At 44.4% G+C, this 27623-nt stretch overlaps 1 protein-coding gene and 1 pseudogene across 2 annotated transcripts; one reads left to right on the top strand and one right to left on the bottom strand.

Moving 5' to 3' along the window:
• The first annotated feature begins 19834 nt into the window (after positions 1–19834).
• On the top strand, positions 19835–22400 carry LOC136488111 (NEDD8-activating enzyme E1 catalytic subunit-like). 2 transcript variants are annotated; one of them, XM_066485152.1, is made up of 4 exons: positions 19835–20092; positions 20188–20351; positions 21103–21212; positions 21871–22400. In XM_066485152.1, exons 1-4 carry the CDS (start codon positions 19973–19975, stop codon positions 22200–22202), a joined length of 726 nt encoding a protein of 241 aa, XP_066341249.1. In that variant the 5' UTR covers positions 19835–19972; the 3' UTR covers positions 22203–22400. The 2 variants fall into 2 exon arrangements, with proteins under 2 accessions (XP_066341249.1, XP_066341244.1); XM_066485147.1 differs by having other exon boundaries at positions 21010–21212.
• Positions 22401–23271: 871 nt separating this feature from the next.
• On the bottom strand, positions 23272–26236 carry LOC136459381 (uncharacterized; annotated as a pseudogene).
• Positions 26237–27623: the final 1387 nt, after the last annotated feature.

Genomic DNA, 27623 nt, shown 5'->3' with positions numbered 1-27623 from the left:
ATAATATCTCGTTTGTGCTAGAGGATGAACTGCCCCATTACGTCTTTGAGTAACACCAGCCCCTCAGGAGTTGCACAGTCTATCCTCCATTGCATGAACTCGGGCTTCACGGTATGCACCTCGACCCTAGTGTTGTCCGATAGTATCTTATTATTGTGGTGTAAGCCACCGGGACAATGTGCCACACCTATTGCCACCTCCATCACAATGTTCTGTCAGCCACTGAGAAACACCAAGGTGTAACTAGTTGGTTCCCGTATGCGATCAACGGGGGTTGTGGCTGCAGTGGAACCTTAGCTGCTAGAAATTTTTGGAGGGCTATCAACTAATGCCAGTTCTCCCAGTGGTGTCATTAATGTATGTGGCTCCATAGACAGTCCTTGCTCCTCCAGCGCCTTCGTAACTAGAGCCTTTACTTGGAGCTCAAGATTAGTCTCCCGATCTCTACGATGTTTCTTGTACATGTGCCTGTCCTCTTTAAATCCATGCTTCTAGGTCATCCTTTTCCCTAGCCCTCTGGTGTGGCCTATGTGCTCCTTGTTTCCCAAGCCAAGGCTAAGCTTATCCCTCTCTCTGGAAGGATTGAATGAGCCATTCTCCTTGTCTTCAGTATATTTCAGTATCCTTGATACTGCCTCTTAGGTCTCTAGCTTATCAAACTTAAGATTACTGCCGGATGATTCTATACTCCTCGCATATATCCAATTCCTTAGGCGTATCTTCAAATTCATCACATCAATATTCCCATCAGCTGCGGCCTCTTCATCCATCTTCCTAAATTGCTCTTCCTTGGCATAGTAGCCACTGGGGCCTAGATGATGGTGGTGTTTGTTCCTCTTCACCAGCTCGGTGTTACGGGCATTGAGCTCCAATGCCTCTGGTGAAGTCTTCTGAGCCACGAGCTCCTCCCATTGACTAGGAGTTATGTTGCTGAACTCGTTGAAGGGAGTTAACCCCTTTTGGATATACTTCTTGTTGAGCTTCGACCTTCAACGTCGAAATGACTCCCATGATCCTAAAAGCATTTTTTACCAGTTCATGCTTACCCTCTAGAAATCTAAAGTTGAGCTTTAGCTACCTCTCCCATAGTCATCCTTTTTCTTCTCTGGTACCTCTTTCTAGTTAAGAATTGCTGGGTTCAATTTATCTTTTACTAGGGCCCCGATCGCATTACGGAATCATCCTCTTAATTCCTTTGGCTCAAGGATCTCCCCTGCTGGCCCGACCTCCATTATCACATAGCATGCCTGAATATTGATTTGCTTTTCTATCCCCTAGTTTCCTCTTAGTCTTGGTAGTTGTTGTTGTGTCTTGAGGTTGTGGAGCAGAGGCCTCAATGTCTGTCTCTGTGGTTGTTGCCTCTGCTCTCCTTTCCTCTACTCCATCTTGTCCAGTGAGATGTTGCGGACATCGACGTCGTCTTTTCTAAGTTTTAGGAGGGACCTGTATATACGACAGGTCAAAGTGTTAGCAAGGGTAACATAGCCAAAGCTTTAGCAAAATTTATAAGCTAAGGCTTTTTCCTTACCTCATCATTCGGGTCAAAATCCTTATCCAAATCTTCCTCTGTTGGTCTCCTTCTGGCTTCACATGGGAAAGGATCCTCGGGACTTACATATCCCTCTTCTGAGTCCTCATCATCATCATCATCATCTTCTTCTTCACCTTCAGCAGCCTCTTCTACTCTTCCTTCTACTCTCCCTTCCTCCTCGTCACACTGCTCCTGAGTAAGCATCACTTCTAGATCCTTTTCTAACTCATTATCGGACTGCTCCTGAGTAAGCTAGTCCTCTAGTGCTTGCTCCTCATAGGTTGGCTGCTCATCATGCTCGAGGCATCGGCATGCACTGTCTGGTGTCCGTGACATTATTTCGCGCTTTGTTCTAATAGATACAAGAAAGTATGCTTGAGGTACATGAGAAGGTATAAGAAATCAAAAGGTCTATAAACCAAAGTAGTCCTATAAAACAACAATATATAAAAAATGAGTAGTAGCAGTAGTAGAGGCATTAGAAACATGTCAATCATCATCTGATCTTGAACTTGAAGCATCAAGGCATCATAACAGAGAAGAGGGGAGAAGGTAATGTAGGGGTGGCTGCTAATGATGCCAAGTTCCTCACAAGTTCCTGATCATTAGCTCATATTCCATATAATGTATGGACTTGGACAATTTCCTCATCAGCAAAACAAAGGAGAGGAGAGGAGAGGGGAGATCTGGCAAAAAACCAACACATGCTTAGCAAACATAGAGCAGTAGTTGATGGCAAAAGATAGCTAACATCTATTTTAGCTACAAATGACATGGTATAAGAGGGGTCAGTGTTTAGCAAAAGATAGCTAACATCTACTAAACACAAGATTACCACAGACAGCTAAAATATATATGTATATTAAACAATCTACTAAACAATGGTATACTGCCAAGTATAGAAATAATATGGGTAACCAAAGTTATGTGAATATATGCCATGTATACGGCCATGTATAGAAAAATATCATGTATACTGCCAAGTATAGAAAAATTATTGATTCTATATATCCAACAAAATAATAATAAGGGTAACCAAAGTTATGTGAATATATGTTATGTATACTGCCAAGTATAGAAAAATATCATGTATACTACCAAGTATAGAAAATTTTATACTGTAAGCAAATAATATCATGTATACTGCCAAGTATAGAAAAATAGTAGTAGTAAGTAATAGTAGTGAGTAGTTAAGCTGTAGGACTAGTAAGAGTAGCCAGTAGTAGTAGTAGCAGAGAGAAGTGCAGCAGCAGTACATAGAGTAGAGTAGTAGTACATAGAGTAGAGTAGTATAGTAGATAGAGTAGAGTAGTAGATAGAGCATAACTAGCACCACCAGCCACCAACATAACCATATAAGAGTAGTAGAGTAGTAGAGTAGAGTAGAGTAGTCGTAGGAGCAAGTGTAGCAGTAGGGGTAGAGTAGTAGAGTAGTAGAGAGCATCAACCAGCACTAGCAGCTAGCACTAGCAGTATAAGAAAAAATTGACAGCACCAGCAGCTAGTAGTACTAGTAGAGTAGGAGGAGGAGACAGTAGGAGTAGTGTTGAGTAGTAGAAGTAGAGTAGCAGTACAGTAGACAGTAGGAGTAGTGTAGAGTAGGATTAGCAGTAGAGTACTAGTAAAGGTCATTTAAAAACAATAGTCGTAAAGGAGTAGTAAGACAGTAGTAGTAAATGTCAAATTTGATCAACACAGCAGCCAGCAGTTAGTAGCTAGAAGTAGCAAGTAGTAGTGGTAAGTAGAAAGTAGTAGAGTAGAGTAAGTGTAGCAGTAGAGTGGTAGTAGTAGAGTAAGAGCAGCAGCCACTTAGGAGTAGTAGTAGGAGCATCACTGAAAGAAGAGCAGCAGTAGGAGTAGCAAGTAGAAGTAGGAGCAACCAGCAAGTAGTAGGAGCAACGATAGGAGTAAGTGTAGCAGTCCAAGTATAGGACCAGCAACAGTAGATAGAAGGTAATTATTTTTTATCCAACATCTATTCAGTGAACTTAGACACATATCCAACCAGCAACAGTAGATATAATCAGTTTAGAGTAGCCAAATTCAGTGAAACATAATAGAGCATCACGCAGCAGGCAAAAAACAACCAGCAGTAGATAGAGCAGTAGCAGGCAAAAAAAATAGTGAACAAATGAACTTAGTGCAGCAGGCAGCCCCATTAGTAGGCAAAAATGACATATGCTCAGTTGAAACATAATAGAGGCATCATAGGCAGTAATAATCATAGAAAATGACATATGCTCAGTGCTCAGGTTAAAAATGGCATCATAGGCAGTGGTACATGCTGCTAGGGTACATCACAGGCATCACAAGCAGCTAGGGTGGTTCATCACAGGCAGCACAGGCAACAAGAAGATGGGGCACGAAAAACTATTGTAGGCATCATAGGGAGTTGCTATGAAATATCTCTCAATGCAAGGGCTGGCCTACAGGCTAGCTGCATCTGCATGCAGCAGGCAGCAGCCATGGCCCATGATATATATGTGGAAGGAATAATATGATGGACAGGTGTACTAGCAGCAAAAGAGCTAGATAGCAGGGAATGAAGAGCATATATGAATATGATGATGCAGAGTAGTAGCATCCATCTTATATCATTGCAAACATGAGCAGTGGTAGTTCATGATGAAGGAAGGAACCAGTGCTAGATGGATGGATCGAAGATAGATAGATAGATGCAGATAGATGAAAGCAAGTATAAGATGTTGATAAGATGAGGGTTAGTTCAATCGATTTGCCTCAGATTTAACTACCTTTTCATTTGACCTTGAACTTGGAGCTTAAGAAACATAGAAAGCAACAAACCTCAAACAGATAGTAGAAAACCAAGATCATGACAGGCATAAAACCATGAGAGACATCCAGCCTAGCCATCCGATTATCACAACCGCCCAGTTGTTGCTTGGGCATGGATGCCTCACATGGTTTGATGATAGCCATAAGAAGCATAAGCAGAAGATAGAAGAAACAATGCTCCAGTACCTCACAAGTCCTAGGTCATCAATGTGCACAATCTATTACTCAACTAACACTATTATCTTCATAGGCATGAAAAGGATCTCACAATTGTATCAGTCTCAGTCAAAAAAATGGTTGACATCATAGGCACAACAAAATGCAGGCCTCAGCTAACTGCAAACTAACTTATGATCATCTTGCAAACTAATTGCAATAAGCCTAGGTGGCAAATAAGAACACAAATTGCTGAGGCAAGTTCATGGCTCCCATAGAAGCATGGGATACGTCCATCCTAGCCATCAGGTAGGCATGACTACAATAGTTGCTTTGGAATGGATGTATCCCATGTTTTGATGACAGACATGAAAAAATACAAGAAGACAAAAAAGCACCAAAAGGAAGAATACCCACAGCCACCTTAGATTGCTATAGTTTGCATCATCAGCCAAATGATGCGAGTAGGACAGCCAAACACAGGCGAATGCACCAAAGGATGCGGGATGGGCCATATGATGGTCCAGTTTGGGCAACCAATCACGCCCTACATCCACAAGATATGATGTATGGCTATCCATTATTATTGTTATAAAGTTTTAGCATCTCCAAGCACATGGTGTTTTTAAAAAAAATGCGAAAGAAGCTAGACCACAGTTATGTGGCCAAAGCAGCAGCAACACTACTCAGTAAAACCTAAAGAAATCAAGCAGCCTCAACTGCTGTAGCTGTGGTAGAAGTGCAACTGTGGTAGAAGTGCAGCTGACCAAAGATATTATTGTTGTCTTTGATAGTCTACTTCAATAACTTGCATATCGACCACACGATAGCAAAATAGAATTTAGACTGCAAACTGTTCAGACCCGCTTAAAGCTAAAGCCATTTGTATACTGGAATTATTTCTTATAGAAATATAATTTCCATCCCACAACAGATCAAGAACTGAAGCAATCCATTGGAAGTTGCTGCTGTTGCTCCTCGTACAATGATAGTTGTGATGTACGGAGTATTAAATTCATCAATTTTGAACATGTATAAGAAAATATATATTTTTGGTACATTAAGGTTAGGTTATCAAGAAAACAAATAGTGTCTACCTAGCAAGAGGCCCTAAGCAAAACAGGTCATTGCTATTTTGATTTGAGCATATGATTTTAGTAAAATGGCAATGTTTAATAATTTTGCTATCCATCAATTCCGTGTCACCAGCATATTTATATTCATCAATTCTTGGGGCACCTAAAATCAGATCCTAGAAGAAGAAAAATATTGAAAACAAATCCATCGATTAAACCATAGCAATCGTGTTCTGCTAATGTGTTCTACTACTGATAATATGTGTCCTGCTATTCGATTTGTAAGCATAGGCAATTGAAACATAGCAAGAGAGACAAGACAGGAAGATGGCTGGCAGTAACTGAGGGTGTGGGATACCTGATGTCCTGGTCAAGGGAGGGATGCTACGCCTCGATGGAAGACTTGAGGAGGTGGCTCAACGCACCACAGCGCCACCACTGATCGTTCCACGCGCACCACAGCGCCGAAAACCCTAGCCGTCATGGGAGGGGGAATGGCGACGGAAACCCTAGCCGTCGGGGGGAACGGTGGCACGTAGGGCAGGAGATGGACTGGGGGTTGGAGGCAGATCGGGGGAGGTAGGGCGCAGTGGAGGTAGAGCACGGAGGCAGCGGAGGTAGGGCATAGAGGCGTCGCCCATGGCTAGGGTTCCACAGCGGGTCCCAGCGGCGGATGGAGCCAAGGAAGCTCGGGGGAGGAATGCCAGAGCGCATGGGCTAGCGGGGGTGAGAGGAAGCGGCGCTACGGCACGGAGACGGTGGCAGCGACGGTAGGTTCGGCAGCTTGACGGCGTCCGCAAGGAAGAAGAGAGCGCCCTAACATATACCGGAGGTCATTTGTAGGGGCGGCTTCTGAGTTAGCCGCCCCTACAAATATATTTCTAAGGGCGGTTCCTAAGTTAGCCGCCCCTATAAATATTTTTCAATTTATTTTAATTACTAATTCTATAAATTATTTTAATTTAAAATTTAAATTTCAAAACAACTAATATAATTTTAGGACACTAAATGACCTCAAATGAAAATTTTGTAAACATCAAAGTTGTAGAACTCATCAAGATGTACAACTTATATTTTGGTCATCTTTTCATTTGATAAAATTTGGAAAGTTCAAATTTTGAATTTCAATAAATAGCAACTTCAAACAAGATTTTGAAACCTTAAATGATTTCAAATAAGAAAGTCATGGACATAAAAGTTGTTGAACTCATCACTATCTACAACTTTTATTTTGATCATTTCTTCATTTAATAAAGTGTTAGTAAACATTGTTCATAAATCCACATTTCCATCATAGTTTTATAAACTATATGAAAGACATGTTGATTTATGAACAATGTTTACTATCATTTTGTCAGATAAAGAAATAATCAAAATAAAAGTTTTAGATCTTGATGAGTTATACAACTTTGGTATTCATCACTTTTTTAGCTGAAATCATTTGGTGTTTCAAAATCTTGTTAGAACTTGTTATTTTTTTAAATTTAAAATTTTGAATTGTTCAAACTTTGTCAAACGAAAAGAAACACCAAATCAACACAGTAACTTGATAGGGCATGATTTTAGAAAATTTTATGAAAAAATCATCACATTTGGAGTTAGTATGAGGGACAAAGACTAGTTACAAATTTTACCCAGAGATTAAAAAGAAAAATCACAACTGTTTATGATGATCAATGATGAACAAGTGTGATTTCTCTTTTTAATCTGTGGCTAAAAGTTGTTACTAGTTTTTCTCCCTCATACTAACTCCAAATGTGATGGTTTTTTTCCTATAATTTTCTAAAATCATGCTCTATCATTTTAGTCTAGTCATCTTTCTTTGTCACTAATTTTGAACAATTCAAATTTTGAATTTCAAAAAATTACAACTTCAAACCTGATTTTCAACCACTAAATGATGTCAGCTGTAAAGGTGATGAATATAAAAGTTGTTGAACACATCACTATCTATAACTTTTATTTTGGTCATCTTTTTATTTGACAAAATTTGAACAGTTTAAATTTTGAATTTCAGAAAATGACAGCTTCAAACCTAATTTTCAACCACTAAATGATTTCAATTGTAAAGGTGATGAATATAAAAGTTGTATAACTCATCAAGATCTCCTACTTTTATTTTGTCCATTTCTTCATTTCATAAAGTGTTAAGTGATTTCATAAAGTTTTAGTAGTAATAGAGTGGATGTTGAAATAGATTCATCTGGATGTTGCAAAGGGTAGTCTCACACACATGCATAAATGTAGTCTCACACACACATAAATATATAGTATTACAAACATACATAAATATGTAGTCTCACACGCATGCATAAATAAAGACTTACAAACACACACTTACACAAATACTCCACGTTCAACAACTAGCTAGCCTGCTATAACGATTTTTCCCTTGACACCTTTTCGTTCCCATGACAATATGTCTTTGGGTAGGTTCTTTTCCACAACACTGATCTTCTTAGAAAATCCTATGAATAACGACATCTCATCGTAGTTATTATAAGCTTCAACATTGTCCATGCCATCAACTCTGATAATGTGTTGTTTTCCATAGGCAACCACGTGCTTTGTCTTCTTCTTAGGGGGAGGTTACTTTGTGGGTCAGGCATATAGAAAACTTGTGTGACACGTGAAGCGAGCACCTAAGGGTCATCTTGGTAGCCTAGATTCTTGAGGTCTAGAACTCTTAATCCGATCTCGTTCAGTTGGTGTTGTTTGATCCAGCGGCATCGAAATAGGGCCACCGTTATATCCCTTCCATAGTCAAGTTCCCATATCTCTTCAATGATGCCAAAGTATTAGATCTTTCGCCCCAATCTATCGAGAGCTTCTATTCGAACGCCGCTATTTTGGTTCACATATTTACTATCCTTTGTGTGGGTATAGTACGTATACGGTATACCCATTAATGTCATAAGCATTCCAAGATGTCACTTATCTCGATGGCCCCTCCGCCAACCTACTGATGGTAATAGAGTCTATGGTTTCTCCAGGCGGTATGTTTTGGTCCTTCAACCATGTAGTTAGTCGTTGCTTGTGCTGTTTCATGACCCAATCATTCGAACGACCATTTCTCTCCGTCATAATGATAGCCAAGTGTTCATCAATATACTGTTGCATCAGTTGTGTACTCTACAAGACACTATAATGCTCCCGACTCACCTCTTTGTAATCATGGTCGATGAACACTTTTCTACCACTGGTGCCCTTCCTCGCCAGCCTACCCTTATGATGAGAATCGAGTTTACCAATTCCTTTCTATACTTTTAGGTACTCTTGACAGCACTCGATGACTATCATGGAGCCCTCTAGGTATGCTCAATTATGCACGTATCGACTTAGAACTGACATGAGCCGCTCGTAGGACCACATTTCATGCAAGTAACAAGGGCCCAGCGCCTGTATCTGATGAACCATGTGAATCATGAGATGTGACATTATATTAAATAAAGCAGGAGGTAAACACATCTCTAGTTGGTTTTGTGTCTCCACCACAAATTCATGTAGGTCACTCAGCTCTTGCTTACCAATCGTCTTCTGTGGGATCTTTGAAAAGAAGTAGCACATGCGGGTGATGGCCATTTTCAAGAACTCTAGCTTTACAGCCCCGATTACAATAGGTAGAAACACTGTTAGCATCACATGATAATCGTGAGCCTTGTAGTGTGTTATTGACAAGTCCTTCATCGACACTAGCTTCTACACATTCGCTAAAAATACAGTCAGGACTTTGACCCCCTTAGGAAAATGCATATAGCTCTCTTCTCATCTGGTGTTAGGTTGAAGCACGCCACGGGCAGAGTGTATTTTCCATTAGCCTCAGGTACCGGGAGAAGCTATCGCATCACGTTTAGCTGCACCATATCTTTTCATGATTTTAGACCATCTTTTGACTTGCATGTGTCCATCAAGATAGCAATGAGACCCTCAAAGACATTCTTCTGCACGTGGATAGCATCAATGGCATGGGGGACCTCCAAGTCTGGCCAATAAGGTAGATACTGAAAGAAGATCGATTGTTTCTTGAAAGGTACGCCTTTGACAGGAGGTGTGCTTCTATTTCTATTCGTCCCATCCGGATTCTTCTTTCCATAGATGACGTGTATGTTTTTCACCATTCTATACATGTGTTCTCCATTATGACGTCTCTCCAGAGGGGGTTCAATCTCTAGGGTGTTGTCATAAAATCTAAAGAACAATTTGCTGCAGTACTTGTGACTTGTCTTTGAGAAGTGTCGGTTCCTTAGGTAAACTATCTTCTTGGATGCATCCAGGTACACCCATATAGTACCATCCAAGCAAACCAAGCATCCGGTCTTCCCTTTGATCTATCTAGACAAAGCAAATAGCGCGGGGTAATCATTGATAGTAACAAATATTATTGCTCTACATATGAAGTCCTCCTTTCAGAACGCATCGTACATTGGCTCCCCATGCCTCCATAGCCTCTCCATTTTTTGTATCAAAGGCTCGAGGAACACGTCTATATCAATGCCTGGTTGTTTAGGGCTAGAAATAAGAATAGTGAGGAGAAGGTACTTTCTCTTCTGACACAACCACGTTGGAATGTTGTACATGGTCAAGATCGCTGGCCAAGTGTTATGGTCGCTCATTCTCTCATTGAAGGGATTTATTCCATTAGTGCTCAAGCCTAACCGTACATTCCTTGGGTCATCGCTGAATTCTTTGTGCTTCTCATTGAACCTTTGCCACTGACTACAATCAGCCGGGTGTGTAATCTTATCATCATCCACCTTGCACTCATCATCCCACCATGTCATGAGTGCGACTTCTTTAGGATTTAGGAAGATACATCTCAAGCGGTCGGTCACTGGCAGGTACCACATTACCAAGGCAGGAATTCTTCTCTGCTTTGCATCGTTGCCTAATGGAGTGTCCTCTAGGGGCTGAGATTCTTGTACCACCTTTTTTATACCCTTCTTATTCCTCTTTTTCCCTATGGAGGATTCGTCCCCACCGTAAAGGTTATTGTTCTTGTACTGGCTGGCCCCACACCAGGGACATTTATCTAGTGACTTGAATGTTTCGCCATGAAAAAGTATACAATGGTTGGGGCATGCATGGATTTTTATAACCCCCATTGTCAATGGATTTATGACCTTCTTCACTTGGTATGTGTTGGTAGAAGCTGAGTTTGGTTGTGGTAGCACCCATGACAGGAGACGCAATATATCATTGAAACTTCAGTCTGACCAGCCGTACTTAGCCTTTAGGATGAGTAGCTCAAGCACAAAGCGTAGCAATGTCCAATGTGTCGGACAACCCTTTTCAATACCATACATAGTCTCCTTCGATGTTTTTGTCACCCTTTCCAAAATTTCTAGACCTTTTGAGCTCTTTAGTAAAATCTCTGGTCCAAGGGCTTGAATCATGTCCTCCAAATCATCTTCATCCCCGGCACATGCTCCATCATCATTATTGGCAGCACCATCGTCGTTACCATCCCAACCACCAGCATCACCATCTTGTTCATTGCCAAACTCAGGATCCATTTGTGCATCAAGCTCTGCTGAATATTGGGATAGGGATTCTATGGTTTTGTCGTCGTATTCCTCCTCATCCTCATTGTTAACAATAACTATTTCACCATGATGAATCCACAATGTGTAGTCCTCAACAAATTCTCGCATAATCAAATGTGATATGATGATAGTCACATCTGTCCATGTCATACGGTTCTTGCAGTCTTTATAGGGACAAATAATTGTATCATTATTCTCTGTCAACGTCGTTGCATGCTTCTTTGCGGCTTCAATAAATTTATCCACCTCTTCACATAAATCTGCCTTGAACCTTAATGAACCATATATCCAATTGTTACTGTACTCCATCTTTTACAACAACAACAAAACAAACATTAAAGGACTACTTATTCATATATATATATATATATATAAATCAAATTAATTATTACTTGAGAATAATTGTATATACTTTAGATATATATGAATATAAATCAAATACAATTACATGAAGCATACAAACACACCATGGTAGAGGAAAATTAATTAATGGCCCATTTATCCATAAATAATTAAAATACATATTTGTTGATTACAATAAACAATTTCAAAGACAACAATTAGCAACAATTATATTTTACCCAATATCTTTCATGCAAACCCTAGTCCAATTTCATCAAACATAAATTTACAAAAACAAAATTAATAAAAAAATCAATCCCTAGATCTAGACCTACATGCACATAAAACTAACTAATTGTTCACTAAAATAAGAAATATGGATCAAATAAGGGTATGATCTTATTCCCCTATCTAATTTACCCAAGTACATTCAAAACTTGGGTCTAATTTGCTTGATAAGTAGCTCAAGCACCATAGAAGAGAGAGAAAAGCAAAACTCTAATTACTCTCTAACCAACCATTAAAACTTCAAAAAAAGTGTGGAATAGCATTTTCTTACCTTCTACAACCTCTCCACCAAATGATTTGAGACCAAAACCTTCCCCCTTAGTAGAGCAATTTTTGGGAGGTGCCCAAGGCCTCCCCCACCTTTCTTTTACGGGTTGGAGTGAGTGACCCGAGGAGGAAGAAGGTGCTACAGTTTTTTTATATGTGGGTTATTTGTAGGGGCGGCTGGTGATTGAGCCGCCCCTACAAATCGGAGGTATTTATACGCGGGGCATTTGTAGGGGCGGCTCAATCACCAACCGTCCATACAAATAGCAATACTAGGGGCGGCTGGTGAGTGAGCCGCCCCTACAAATCTGATCCATTTGTAGGGGCGGCTCGTATCACCAGCTATCCCTGCTATTCCATTTATGGGGGCGGCTTATCCCGTTGCTACAAATCATTTTTCATGTAGTGACACCAACATGGCCATGTTGTTGTACAACACGTCAGGCACCTGTGGGCTGTGGGGTGCCATGGTGTGCAGCCACTCAGGGTGGCTGTCGACTGTCGACTACTGAACAGGAATATGGCTCATGAGAGGTGGTGAGGTTGTCATGTCATGCACGGCGATGAAGAGAACGCCGTGCACTGGTGTCGTGTGTTATAACTCATATACTACTCCGTGGCAGATTTGGACTAATGAAATTAATTACGTGTTCCACAAAATATCTTTACGTTTTCATTGGCCATGATCGGTATGTATTGCATGCCTGGGATGCGTGCATTGTTGATGGAGGAGAAGCCAGAGAACGGGAGCTCTGGCTGAGCCAGGAACACCTCCTTGCTCAGTCGGTAGCTATTGTTGAACACTGAGATCACCTCCGCGCGGCGCACTCCAACATTGTTCGCTCCATCGTCTCGAGCTTGTTCATGGCGTAGTTCACCACCTCGCAGGGGGTGTAGGCCACGTCCAGGTCGAGCTTGGCGGCTATGGCGCGGCCGACGTTATCCTGCATGCCGACTGCCGGCAAGGATGACCTTGGCACATTTTCAGCACTCGCTTGGGCATTGCGCATTAACACCATCGTGACACTGCTGCTACTGCATTCACTCATGCGTTAACCCAGGTGTCGACGACAAGCAGACAAGCAGTTGAAGTGTCCGAGAGAAGTGGGAGAGGGAAAAGAAGAGGGACATGAGAGGGAAGACACACATATGGCACGACACATCCACATATGATGCATATGTGGAGGGGTACGGACCTATGGTGAACAGCTCTAAAAGTTTATGGACCTAGAAAAGTTTATAGACCTAGAAATTTACTTTTAAATTTGATGAACCTAATTTAAACACTCATACAAGTTTACGGACATCTGGTGCATTTAACTCTTAAATTAACTAGTCCATGCATCATCATGCAGTGGCAGTGGCGAACGTAGGACTTTGAAATTTGGTGTCAATACTCCTCAAACCATGGCATGGCTGAACTTTGTTCCATTATCTAAAAAAACATGGCACGGCTATATATAGGATCTTGATGGTAAACAGTAAAGTACTTCTAGTTTCATATGACTTTGTATTAGGACACTTGATGATTCACTTTATAAAACTTAGATGAAACTAGGAGGAAATTGGTGACAATAATGCAAGGAAGTTTTACAAAAGTAAGCTACTTATAAGTAGGAGTAAGAAACCCGATTGACTGTTTTGGTTTGGGTTGGATATTATTCATCACGGCTTAACTGATTTGCACCCAAGCCTTGAACGCCTACTCATCATGGGCATGGAAAAAGAAAAACAGTAGTGCGGTCCACCAACGCTCACATTTCACGCGCATTCTCTATCCTCGTAGGGCGCCGCCTGGTCATACATGCTGTTTTTTTTTTTTTTTGCTATAACATTAATTAATAAACATCATATAAAAAAATTACGGTCCAAAGAAAATTTAGGACTGCCAAACTACGTACTCCGTTCCCAGGAATCAGAGGGGGTATGTAGGTCGTTGGCTGACCACACGCTCAGTGAGACGGAGACGGTGACCACCATTTACACGTATCGACAAGGAGCTGGCCCGAGGAAGGAAGCTTTCAGATGGTGTACGCTTTTGGCCTCCCCTTCCCCTGCTCCGCTCTCTCCTTCCTCCCCTTCCCCCACCCCGCACCCGCACCCGCACCGCCGCCTGAGCCTTGGCGCCCACATGCACGCCTACCACCAGATTCCGTTCACGCACCACCAAAACGTGAGTGGGAGCACCTCGCTAGTGCGGGGTTGCACGCGCATGGCATGGGGTGGAGCTGGTGCCAGAGGATCTCACCGACGGCGAGGCCAATGCTGATGAGGACTAAGAGCACCTTGCCGATGGCGCAGTCACAGGCACCGAGTTGGCTATATCGAACCTCGCGAATGCACTACGGCAAGCGGTGAGCGCGAGCGTCGGCGGTCTTAGGGTGTGTTTGCGAGGGTGGCCCAGGCCGGCCTTGCGCTCGTGGGCTGCAGGCTCCCGTGTTTGCGGCCTTGGCCTGCGAGCGAGCCTAGCTCCCAGGAGTCAAATACGACGCCGCCGCCTGGCCTTGGAGAAACGCCGCTAGGGTTCGTTTCTGGCGAGCTCAGCTGCGCGCGGCGCTCGCGGGCGATTTCGGGCGGCGGCGAGGTGGCAGTTGGTGGCGGTTAGCCTCTCAGCCCGGCTGCCTCTTCGATGACAAATACAGCCTCGCCTGAGCCGGGCTCACTGGGTACACAGGCACAAACAAGAGCTGTTGCACCACTTGGAGCAGGCCTATCCAAGCCTAGGCCAGTTGGGCTAGCCAGGCCGGCCAGGTATAGGGTCGCAAACGCGCCCTTAGTATCAGCGTGCGGACGGGAGGTGAGAACACGGAAACTGGCTGGGAATTTCGTTTCCTAGGGCCTGGCGTTGGGTGCATTAAAACGCGCGTTGGCAAGGCCCAGTCCGCTCTTCAGGGAAACAAACAGGCACTGGTGACTCCAACGGGCGTGGCCTAGAGGCTGAGCCAAGGAAACAAATAGGCCCCACTGCGTCTCGGCAGAACGAGCGGATTCGATTTCGTAGGATCATGATGATACAATTTTTAACACCGTTAGTAGACATCATTTGCGGACCCCACCTACTATTCTCTCCAGTAACTTTCTCGTTTTAGTTTTTTCTGGTCCAATCGTCGCCCATCCGAGAGTTTCTTCAGCTGCATCTCGTCTTCTTCGCGTCGTTGAGAGAGATCAGATCGAGTGTTGTGCCTCCCCACCTTGCCGGGAGCTCGGGCTCCCATGAGAGAGGAGCCGACATGCCGCCGGTAGGGGAGTTGACACCGCGTCGCCGCTGGGGGAGGAGCTGCCGCCATCGCCGCGAGAAGCTGCTGCGCCGCCGCGAGCTCGATGCGGGAGGAGCTGACCTTTGGTGCCGCGACCTCGGCGCGGGGAGGATCCGCTGGTGCCTCCACTAGCGCACGCGAGGAGGAAACACCCGCCCAAAGAGACGGACAAAGGACGCCGTCGACAGGGGATGACCCCGTCTGCTTGTTTTCGAGGGGCGGGAGCGTCCCGCATCTATGCAGCATATTTATTACTTTCCAGTGTCGACCCATCCCTCAGTATCCTCCATCCAAACACAAGTAAAAAGGAGGATCCACTCATTCCATCCCCGTTCGTCCCACGAACGAACACAGCCAACCCCGTCCCCGCTCCTGGGCTCCTGGCCCAACCTCGCATCTTCGTCGTGGCCCACTTCACGGATGAAAACGGTATGAAAATATTTCGAATCGAACCACGTCGTTTTCTACATTTGATCCAATCGAATTTGTATTTTTGGATAAATTCAAATTCGATTCAAAGTACGGAATACGGAACACCAAATTCGAAATAAAAAAAACGATCCAGACGTTTTCCGACTATTTTCTAAACCGAATTTGACCCAATTACAGCCCAAGCCCGATGAGAACCCTACTCTCTATCTCCAGTTCTCCACTCCCGTCTCCCGTATCCTCCCTCTCCCTGGCGGCGCTCCCTACCCTATCCACACGACGCGACCCCGCCGGTCACGCCTCCACCCGACCCAGCCGGCCGCCCGCGCGCCCACTCCCCACACAGTTGGCCCCAACTACGAGTTGGCATCGGTGTGCCCCGCCCCTACCGCTCCCACTCTTTTGCTCAAAGAAAAAAAATTCAAACCCTAACCCTATCCTGACGGGAGAAAATTGCTATTATAGGACGCGAAACAATGGACTTCGTTATTATAGGACTTCAATCGTCGACTTCGCTAAAACGACATTTGAAACGTTAGCACGTTTTACATGACATTTGGTCCTTTTAACCACTTTTTCTCATTTCAAATATATGTATTTTGCCATGGGATGACCGTATTGACCTTCTCGAGCATCATTTTCACGCCCGTCATGTCCTTCTCTTATAGCTTCTTCAGGTACCCGATGGTGCCGTGGGTGTGGCGTGTGGGAGATCACCAGCTTCCTGCTCCACTTGCTCGTCGAAAGTGCCAGCAGGCAGGAGATGATGGCGTACTTCCTGGCCGTTTTCTTGGGGCTCGGTTCCAGCAGCTGCACGCCTGCACCATCGGGGATTTGCTAGGACTCCGCATGCGTGCGCTGCCTGGCTGCCACCGCCGCCAGGCTTGCCGTCGCCGCGGCATGTGACACATTATTAAAATTCATAAAAAAATACAGTAAAAATTCTCAGAAAATTAGAGTATAATTCTGGGCATATAACACAATATTAAGTACACATGAATTCATCTCACATCGTAATATTGTTCCAAACAAGATTCAAGTCATATCAAATAAATCATGAGTTTACATCTCATCACAGCTAAAATAATTCATCCAATGTGGAGCTTTCTCTTCGGAGTCATTTTTTTTGTGTTGCCGCTGTAGGTATCCTCACGGGACAAGTGTTGTCGGTTTGTGAAGATGTGCCCCCTCCTAATAACATCGTAGGCTTGATGCACATAAATACGATACCACAATTAGATGCATGGAAAGAATTAGTGAACGATAAATGTGTTAATATTCCTTACCTTCTTGTGACCATTTCTGGATTATCCCGTATGATTTCTTCTCTAGTCGGCCTCCGTGGGGTGCTAGGTTCTGCTGGCGCAGCTTTTGTAACATTCTTCCTAGGTTGCCTATGCTTCCTACAAGTAATCAAATAAATTAATATTGATATTTATATTCAAGTTTCTAGATAAAGAAAATAAGTTCATACCTCTTTTTTGCGGTCCTATTGAGTGGGCACTTGGCACTAGCTTGTCTATGACCTTTTTCTCCGCATTTTTTGCAAGTCATAGGTCCTCTGATCATTTTCTTTCCCCTTCCATTTGTTGGAGCTGCATCGTTGTCACATCCCTTCTCACCTTCACCATCGTTGGTAAATTCACCATCTTTGGAATCTTTCTTCCTGTGTCCACCTTCCATTCATCCCTTCATTCTTAGTTTCCTTCATCGTCCAACATGTAGTTTAGCAAGAGGTGCACCAACTAAAAATGGTAGGTCAACTTTGTGGCCATTGTGTTTTATTTGTCGTCGGCTCAATCTCTCTTACATAAGCAGCCCTTAATCTATTGACCGAGTAGTAGTCATGCACAAACTGTTCTAGGTCAACTCCCTGATGGCGGGTTACTAGGCCAATACATGTTGACATGGCTTACCAGTGTGCTGCCATTCAAGACAAGTACATGTTCTTTAGTGTAACTTGATAATATGCCTCTGTCGATACGGGACCCATGGGGTTTTCCACGGAGAAGAGAGAAGAAGACCTAGTTCAACTAGGATTCCCTACATGTAATCCTACTAGAACTAGTTACACGTAATCCTACTAGGATCTCTACTTTGTAACCGACTAGGACTCCCGCCTCTCCTAGACTATATAAAGGAGGGCAGGGGTCCCTAGATCGGGACAGACACACATAACCGACAGAACTCACAACCACAACATACCTCGCAACACAACAAATAGCGCAGGGCGCAATATACTATCCACACCAGACTGGGCGTAGGGCGCTGTGACTTTCCGGCGTGCCGAACCAGTATAAATCATTGTCTCCCTGCGTTTACCATCGAGTTCCTGCAAACACCGATACCCCTCCGAACAAATCACCGTCCCGGGTACCCCGTGACGGGTTATCGGTGGTAAAACATCGACAGCCTCTCAGCTCGACTGCTATGGTCCCACACCTCTGCACTCCAATTAGAACATGGTACAATTTTCAAGTGTCCCAAACCTCTAGTATTTGCCTTTAGCTGAACCATAATAGCTGGAAGTATCCTGCCTTCAGGTAGCCTGTATGCAATATTTCTTCTCTTGTTCCAAACTACCATGATCATTTCTCTCATCTTATCAGCAAGGTCAGCAACAGGTAAGTCTTTATGGCCTCTAATCCAGTTATTAAATGACTCAGCAATATTACTAGTTATGTAGTCACATTTAATTTCTGGATTGAAACCACACCTATACCATAATAACTTATGATTGGTCTGTAACCATTTCACTGCTTGTGCTGATTCACCACACCCAACACTGGAATATACTAAGAATGAAACATATACCTGCAGAATAAAATATGATGGAACTCCCTAAAAGGCTGAAACACAGAAAAAGTTCAAAGTACAGACACATTTTTGGAGCTGATTTTCAGCAAGAGTTCAAAGCACCATCATAGAAAGATATGAACTGTAGGATGTATCGGTACTATAGAAGTACATAGAACACATTTTTGGAACTGATTTCAGCAAGAACAATTAAACAATTGGGTGAAAGACAAACCAAATATGTGTATATGTCTGAACTGAAATTATTTTCTCAAATAATCAGTCCTAGCTTCATATGCCTAGATGGACTATCTCAGCCAAGTTTCCAGAATTCAGTAACAACAACATATTCTCAAATAATCAGGCATAACATATTTTCTAATATCAAACTGGTGGAATGATTAGGTCTACAATATTTTATTTTGAAAATCATCAACAACAGTCCATCTTATTGGTTATTGCAGTGTTGCCAATTCATTGAAGATCCTATGGCATCTCTCAATATACAATATTCAGAACAAAAAATTTTGACTGCCTATTTCAAATCCTTTTTATCACTCTAAAACAATAGAAGAAACTCAATGCATGTCATCTTCTACATCCACTATAATTTTCAGGCAGAGAACTATTTAGGAATAGTTGTATGTGAAACTGAAAATGCTCAAGTTGTATATGCACAATAAAGAAGCAGCAGAACAAGTTTCCAAAATTCAACGACCATACATGGAAAGAAAATGCTTGGGAGATAGGGAGTACAAGATATGGAGTTCTACTCAATTCTCAGTATCATATAAACTAGATCATGATCCATTCTCTCATATTCCAGTCAATGCAAAATCACAGACTCTTACTACTCCCATCCAAGATCTACAAGAAATATTTTTTCACATTAACATGCCCAATAGCAAATCACATACTACTCCCATCCAAGATTCCAATCACGAGAGGAAGGGGCCAAGTGAGCGTACCTGCAGGGGGACTCGACGGCGACGGGAGGAGTGGCAGGGGAGGGGAGACTCGACGGCGACGGCGACGGCGACCGGGGACGAGCCATGTGGCGCACCGCGGGGAGGAAGGAGCTGCAAAGCAGGGCGCGCTGCAGGGAGGGAGAAGCCATGCCGCGTGGCTGCCACAACTGACGGCGGCTGCTGCCCACTCTTACGTGAACATGACTGAAGGACAATACGGTCATCCTATGATAAAATACATGTATTTGAAATGAGAATAGTGATTAAAAGAACCAAATGTCATGTAAAATAAAGTGACAACATTTCAAATATCGTTTTAGCGAAGTCGACGATTGAAGTCCTGTAATCGCATTGTTTCGCGTCCTATAATAACAATTTTCTCTCCTGACGGAGGCGCCAAGATCGGACGGAGCGTGGCGGCGGCGCGGTGCGGGCGTGCGGCTGCCAGTGCGCGGCGCGGCGCTATCTCCTCTGCGGTTCTGCGCGCAGTCGTGGCCTCTCGAGACGCGGAACAGTCGGCGCGATGGCCTCCCCTGACGCGGAACAGCTGGCGCCGACGGAGCCCGCGCGGTGGCGTGACCTCGACATGCTCCTCTCCCACCCCGGGAACCTCGTGGAGTCCTCCTTCGATCCCAGCCCCGGCGTGAGTGGCCTATCCTCGATCCCTCCTCCTCCGTTGCTTTCTCGCGTTTTTACTCCTATAAGTGATTGGTCTCATTGGTTGATCCTCGTGCGCAGCTGAGAGACCTACTGGGCAGCCTCGTGGAGGTTTTGATTGTGGGCGCAGGTGGGCTCGGCTGCGAGCTCCTCAAGGACCTTGCCCTCTCCGGCTTCAAGAAGCTGCACGTCATCGATATGGACACCATCGACGTATCCAACCTCAATCGCCAGTTCCTCTTCAGGTCCGTATGGTCGTCGCCCCCACCCGTTCCCCATTGGTCTCCGCGAGTGGATTCTCATTTGTTGATTATCTGGCGAGCTGGAGGGAGATGATAGGGTTTATGGAATTTTTGCCACACTGACATTCTAAGGGCATGCTTGGATGAGCTAGGGCTAGTTACTAGTTGGACTAAAAATTAGCTCAAATTAGTTGAAGTTGGTTAGCTAGTTGGCTAACAACTAGTTGAAGACTTGGCTAAAGAATTATCTCACCTATTAGCCTCTTGTTTGGATGGACTATGACTATTTTTAGCTAGCTAGCAATTAGCTCTTGTATCCAAACAGGCCCTAAATGTGCGGCTTTTGCCAAAGGACGCCGAAAAACTGATCTTTGCTGCAGGACACCATAATCTGTGTGTATTTTCTTCCAGACACAATTTACTGTCCTCCACCCAATGTTAGAAAAATGCAACACTTTTTCTTAGTGAGTTGGGAAAGAATTCTTCGCTCTAAATTCACATGGAGGCTAAAATTTGTCTTTTTTTTGTCATCACATAAGCTGAAGCCTCACTTCATTGCAGTCGCAACTATTGTGTGCCTTCATATCATATATACTTATTATATATTATTTTACATGTCATCTTTATTGTCTCAACTGGAGCTGGCTGTCCTGTTGTACAGAGTTCAAGATGTCGGGAAGTCCAAGGCTGAAGTAGCAGCGAAGAGGGTTATGGAGCGAGTTAATGGGGTGAACATTGTCCCTCATTTTTGCAGGATTGAAGATAAAGAGATAGAGTTCTACAGTCAGTTCCAAATAATTGTCCTCGGTCTGGATTCAATTGAAGCTCGAAGCTATATCAATTCTGTGGCTTGTGGTTTCTTAGGTATGTTTTTTCCACACCATGTTTTTTAGATATAGTAATAGGGTTCAAAAGGAGACTACAACCTTAGGTCTACAGCATGTCCTTGTTCTATGCTATTGTGGCTGACTTGCTGTAACATTATGCCTTGAGAATTGCAATGAACTTTTTTTGTGCACATTCATCGTACTTACTAATTACCGGAAGGTCCCGGGTTCAAGTCGCAGTCTCCTCGCATTGCACAGGCGAGGGTAAAGCTTGCCACTGACACCCTTCCCTAGACCCCGCACAGAGCGGGAGCTCTCTGCACTGGGTACACCCTTAAAGCCTTACAGATAGATTTTGGCAGCCAATTGTGTCCTGTCCCCATGTTAACCTAAACGATCAATGGTCAATGATGTATGTTGCTTATAACTGTTTAAATTGTTATTTTTGTGCCAAGTGATAATTAAGATGCTGTGCAAATAAACTCAAGGCTTTGGTTATGTGGCCGCTTGTATGTTCTCAGTGCAGATTACATTTGTTTGTTATTGCTGGTCATGACCTCAAATGTAGTTTTTTTATTGTCTTTTATGTTTGCACTTCCCAGTTAATCAGAGAAGACTTGGAAGTATAGAAATCAAAATATGTCATGCATAACATAATGGTGCGCCTAATATTCATTCACATTGCACTATTGCAGAGTATGACTCGAATGACAATCCACTTCAAGAGACAGTCAAACCTATGGTAGATGGTGGAACTGAGGGCTTCAAGGGACATGCTAGAGTCATTATACCTGGAACAACACCTTGCTTTGAATGCAACATATGGCTTTTTCCTCCACACGTTAAGTTCCTGAAAGTGATTCTCTATGTTTCTAGGATAAACTCTACGTGTCAAGTGATTCTGTGCGAGTTGAACCAGGGGTGGCTGTTTTTTCAGTACCCATCACTTCAGTACCAGACATGCCCTGAGCTTGCACACTTAGGTGTTGTGTGTTTAGAGTTGTTGGGGCTGTATTTAAGACTTTAAGTGGTCTTGGGCCTGTTGTGAGTTAATGGAATAATGTCAAAGGAAAAAATTATTGGGACATTTTGGCCAATGTCACAAAATAGGACCGAGTGTTTTTGCTTCCCAAAGCTAGTGCATAGCCTGGTGTATTCACGTTTTTTAAGGAAAAACGTGAGTGATTCCCCAGATTGAGGGAACTGAGTTTAAAGTACTAATTGAATGCAGAGGGCGTACATAGTGCAGAGAGCTCTCGCTCTGTGCGGGGTCTGGGGAAGGGTATCAGTGGCAAGCCTTACCCTCGCCTGTGCAATGCGAGGAGACCACGACTCGAACCCGGGACCTTCCGATCACAGGCGGTAAGACTCTACCGCTTGCAGGCCTTTAATATAAGTAGGTCTGGTGCTGAGCCCTTGTTTAGTTGGCAAAATATCCCAAAATGTACTGTTGCTATGAAGTAGCCCAAAATATGAGCAATAGAACTTTTCATGGGGTGTTTAGTTCCCAAAATCTGAAAACCTACTGTACACCATTTAATGAACTACATGCAGCTTATTAATGGCATGCATGCATGAACTTGAATGCAAGTAAGCAAGGTTTTACATCCACCCGGCCATTGTCAACAAATGCATGTCATTGCTGGGGTCATGGAGCCTCATCAACAGCACAGCAATGAACAGAAACCAACAATTATTGGTAAACAAATGAAATGGCACAGTCTAATGCCGGCATATAGTTACATAGTCAAATAATTACATTGTTTGTCGGACAAAAAAATACAATTACAGCCAAATAAATTAACAGTTACAGTCGCCTAAAAAAGACGACCAAATCATGTTCGATTAGCCAAACCGATTGCGATGGATTCCCGAAATGCATTCATAAGCTCCGAATCAGAACAACCGCTTGGAGGAATAGTTTCGGGCTGATCGGCACCGGCTTCTGCCGGCACATAGTTGTCATCCCGGTCACACCGAGCAAAGTGTCGATCCCCTATGCCACTCACCCTTATGAAGTTATGCAGGGCACAACATGCAACAATGATTTGACTTTGTATATGGGGGGCATAACTAGGGACTTCTTTCATCATCCGTCACTTCATTTTCAACACTCCAAATGACCTTTCTATGACATTCCTAAGTGACGAATGTGCATAATTGAAGATCTCAGTTTTACCTTGTGGTTCTGGTGCCTCTCGGTACTCCTGTAGGTGGTACTTTGTTCCCTTGTACGGTGCAAGATAACCTGGTCGGTTAGCGTACCCCGAGTCCACAAGGTAATATTTGCCTATAACATTGAAACAACAGTTAGTATCACGAACTTGTACTCACATGCACAAAAGTATAACCAACTAATTGTATACCTGTTGGTGTATGTGGAAACACGTTGCTGTATGTTGTTGTCGCATCAGTGAAGACCCTCATGTCATGTACTGAACCCGGCTAGCCAGCTAACACGAATGTAAACCGCATGTCGAAGTCACACACAACCAAGACATTCTGTGTTGTCATCCCCTTGCGGCACAGGTGCTGCACAAACTTATCACTAGGCACCACACAGGGGACATGAGTCCCATCTATCGCCCCTATGCAGTCCTTGAAGTAGGGATAGAACCTAGGATTTCTTAGCCTATCATGCATAGTGCTGAAATTTGGGTCATTAGGCCTAATGATGTCAGAAGCAAGATTGACAACAGACTTCAACACCCTATGAAACATGCTATGCACAGTCCCCAGTGACCTCTCAAACCTATCCTCCGCTTGCCTAATAGATTGTGGAGCCCCCACCATCCACAGAAACATCCCAAGGGCTTCAATAGATGCGGATTTGCTATTAGATTTCAGCCCATATGATTCTACCAACACATCATGCAGACTGTGGAACATATCAGGGCTCATTCTGAACATGTTATAACAGGCCTTCCTATTTCCTAGTTTACTATGTACCCATTCCAAACCACTAATGACTGGCTATCTATACTCTGACCTTGACAAGTGCTTGTCAATGTGGTAGGCGTACTGGTACATACCGTACAGGAAAGCATCGTCATCATCCTCTGCCTCCATCCAGTCACTGATGAACTCGTCCAATCATTCTCATAACAATCTTGCCTCGAGGACATCATCCCAGTCACTACTGCTTGGACATCCTCCTGTCAAAACGAAAACAATTCACGTCAGTTTTCAACATCAACTAGTCAACATTAGCATGCATCCCTATTCAAACTGACTCATGCCAGTTACTCAAACTCATGCACTACATACATCAACAGATCATAGCCATATCCAATCATACTACAAATAACCAGTTCAAGTGTTCGACATGACATACTTAGGTCAATGACCAAAGACACCCACCACACCTCACATAGTTCTAATGACATAACTTAGTAACTACGTAGAAAGCTTAAGAAAATAAGGTCTAGGGGAGGACCCCGATGTATTGCTTAATCGTCAGCATCCTTCCTTGGGGCGAGGAGCTTATGAAGAAGTTCATAACAGGCTCACTCTGCACGATCTTGAGCATGGCCATCCACTCAGCTGGGGTCTCTTCAGTTGCACCACACTGTCTTGCCAATTGGAGCACTAGTTCCACCTTCCTCTCCAGCGCCTTGCTGTTGTCCTCAATTTTTTGGTTCCTCTCTTGCCACATTGTTGTCATCCTCTCAAGCCTCTGCCTTGAAATCTCATTGTGTTCCTTCATGTGACCATCCATGGTCCTGACAGCGGGGCTCTTGGACCGCTTGCTCGGGCTGGAGGCAGTTGTGCTGGTGCTGCTTGCCCTCTTAGTACCGACACTAAGCGGCGTAAGTTGGTCGTCGTGCTCATCATTGGAGTCGTCATCCGAACTTTCAACATCAACTGTATTGCTTTGGGAAGGACAGAACGACGTTGAGCCATCAACAGCGTTGCCGGCGAACATCTGGTCCAAATCGTCCAAGTACGGAGGCCACCCGTCCTTGAGCTTCTTCCACTCCGGGTGTCCCTGAAAAACCGGCATAGGTGAATCATTGTATAGTAACATTTTAACAGTACATGATTGAACATAAGATTGCTTACATACCACCGTACGAGAGTCCCACCAAGCATCAGTAGCAAGGATGGAGCCATCGTCTCGCCTACCTAAGCCAGTGCCTTTCCGGAGGTCGTTGATAAAATGCCACAAATGCTTGAGCTGGCATAACTTACTCTTGAACTGGTCCTTGTCATGAACCAAGGTTGTTGCTGCATAGTACCTTGCAATCAGATCTCTCCACCCTGACTTGTTCATGCAGCCGCGGATACAGTTGCCACTGTCAATTTGGTGGCACCAGATTTGGCAAAACTTGCTTATATTGGGCTCTGACCAGTTCCCCCTGTCGTTCCTAGCCTAAACGATTTCATAAGAAATAATTTCACACCGACGAACAGGCTAAGATGGGGAGAACAGCAAATGCTTCGAACACAATAGTATACATGAGCAATGGAAGATAGATGATGGGTGAGGAAAACTACCGGGATGTGACCCACGGGGGTAGCATGCATCGGGTTGACGATGTCGTCGTCCACCTGTGGGACAGCCCCGCGACGGCGGCGATGCCGGCCCCTTCCTCCACCGTCGACAGCTGAGGCAGAGGCGCGACCACGATGGCCGCGCGGCACTCGGTCGCCTCTGACAGCTTCTGATGTGGCGCGGCCTCCCGTGCCGTCGCCGCCTCCTCCAAAGCGGGCGCTGGGAGGCTGCCCGTAGGTGAGGTTCCGCCGCCGAGGAACACGAACGGGAGGTGGCCCCATCTGGCTACCAGCAGGGTCTGACCGAGGGTCGGCGTTGTAGCCGTCCATGGCAGCCCATCCCCCACCGTCGTTGAGGTCCAGGGAATCCAGGCCCCAGTGGGGAGGGTTGACGCCGCTGGACCCTGTGAAGGGTGGCGCCGGGTCGGTGAAGCCCTCATACACCGACGAACCCAAAAGCGGGTTCGCACCCCGTAGGAAGTTCCGCGTGCCGTCGTTGCTGCCGGAGCCGCCGTCGAAGTTCGCGCTGCCGCCTCCGTTGTAGCCGTCATCAGGGAAGCCGTCCATCTAGGACGCCGCGGCCGTGCAGCGACTGGATCCGGCCACGCCTCTCGTAGATATACCGGCCGGGGTGGTGGATCTAGGCAGGCGCGTGCGCTACCTTCGGCGGCAAGCGGCGGGACCGCCGAGGCGAGATGCGTGCGGGGGAGAGCGGGGCTAGGGTTGACGAATGCGGGAATGGAGGGGTCGTGCCTGCCGACGCTGTGTGCCACGCGGTTTTGCGGCTGCCGTTGGGCCTCATGCCGAAAACGTACGCGGGCCGCTTTTCACCCCCCGTTTAGTTCCGAACTCCAAAAACTGGCCCAATTTCAGAATTTGGGTCCCCAACTAAACACGGGCTGAGTTTATCAATGCGGTTCTTCACGGGGTTACAAAAACACAACACATGCTCTGTTTGACAACTAGTGATTATTATGTCTATTTGCAGGTACAACGGTCTGGAAGGAACTCACATTAAAGTAACTGAGTTTATCAGAGACAAAGATTGCCTTGTATGTGGGCCTGGTACCCTTATTGAGCTGGATACATCATCTACTCTTTCAGATGTGAGTGCCAATGCCAAAACCTCACAAACCCATACCAGTGGAGGAAAATTGTTATTGCATGTGCAATTTCTTTCACCAGTTTTACCTTATTAAAGTACCTCATATGCTATGCCATGTCAATTGTGTATGCTAGTCCGTTGTAGTTGTAGAGTATGTTATGGATGAAGTTGTGAAAGGGACATAGATATGAAATGTTTTAAGCATGCAAAGGTATAAATTCTCTTTATATTGCATATATACAGATAATATGCATTTATGATCACAATCATCATATAACAACCAATCACATAGCTGAGCCCTAAAAAGACAATAATACCTGGGCATATTATTTGTTGGAGTAAATTCAAAAACCTAGAACTATTTGGACATTTTCGAGAAGAAAAAAAAGAACTATTTGGACATTCCCATGTTTGAGCTCCTGTACATGCAGTCACCGGAGGTGCTGGAGCAGATGACACGGCCAAACCTGGGCGTTCCCATGTTTGAGCTCCTCAAAGAGGTCAGATACACCACTGTCCATGCCACGGGCATGGCAGAGAACAACGGGAAGAAATTAGTGTCCTCGTTGAGGAAGCTCCTTGTGGCCTTCAAGGGCATCGAAGAAGCCTCCAAGATGGATACGACCCTGAGCTCATGATGCCGTCGTCATCTTCTTGTTGCTAATTTTAAGTCTCCCAGGAGAGATGAGGATTAACCCAATGTTTTAGCCAAACTCAAACAATTAGGTGATCCAGCGGCACTCCTCATGTCCTGGGTTTGACTCCCCGTGGGAGCGAATTTCAGGTTGAGGTTAAAAAAATCCCCTCGTCCGTCCCCATAACCAAAGCACGGGGGGCACCGGCCCAATC

This window comes from Miscanthus floridulus, chromosome 1 (genome assembly GCF_019320115.1).
Source record: "Miscanthus floridulus cultivar M001 chromosome 1, ASM1932011v1, whole genome shotgun sequence".
Classification (NCBI taxonomy): Eukaryota; Viridiplantae; Streptophyta; class Magnoliopsida; order Poales; family Poaceae; genus Miscanthus; species Miscanthus floridulus.
The sequence above is the reverse complement of the archived record's forward strand: the minus strand, read 5'-3'. Positions and strand labels throughout refer to the sequence as shown.

Excerpts from the sequence above, each read along its gene's own strand:
- LOC136488111 (XM_066485147.1), top strand. The coding sequence starts at position 19,973 with ATGGCCTCCCCTGACGCGGAACAGCTGGCGCCGACGGAGCCCGCGCGG. Across the intron at positions 20,093-20,187 it reads CCTTCGATCCCAGCCCCGGC|CTGAGAGACCTACTGGGCAG; the intron begins GTGAGTGGCCTA and ends CCTCGTGCGCAG. Across the intron at positions 20,352-21,009 it reads AATCGCCAGTTCCTCTTCAG|AGTTCAAGATGTCGGGAAGT; the intron begins GTCCGTATGGTC and ends CCTGTTGTACAG.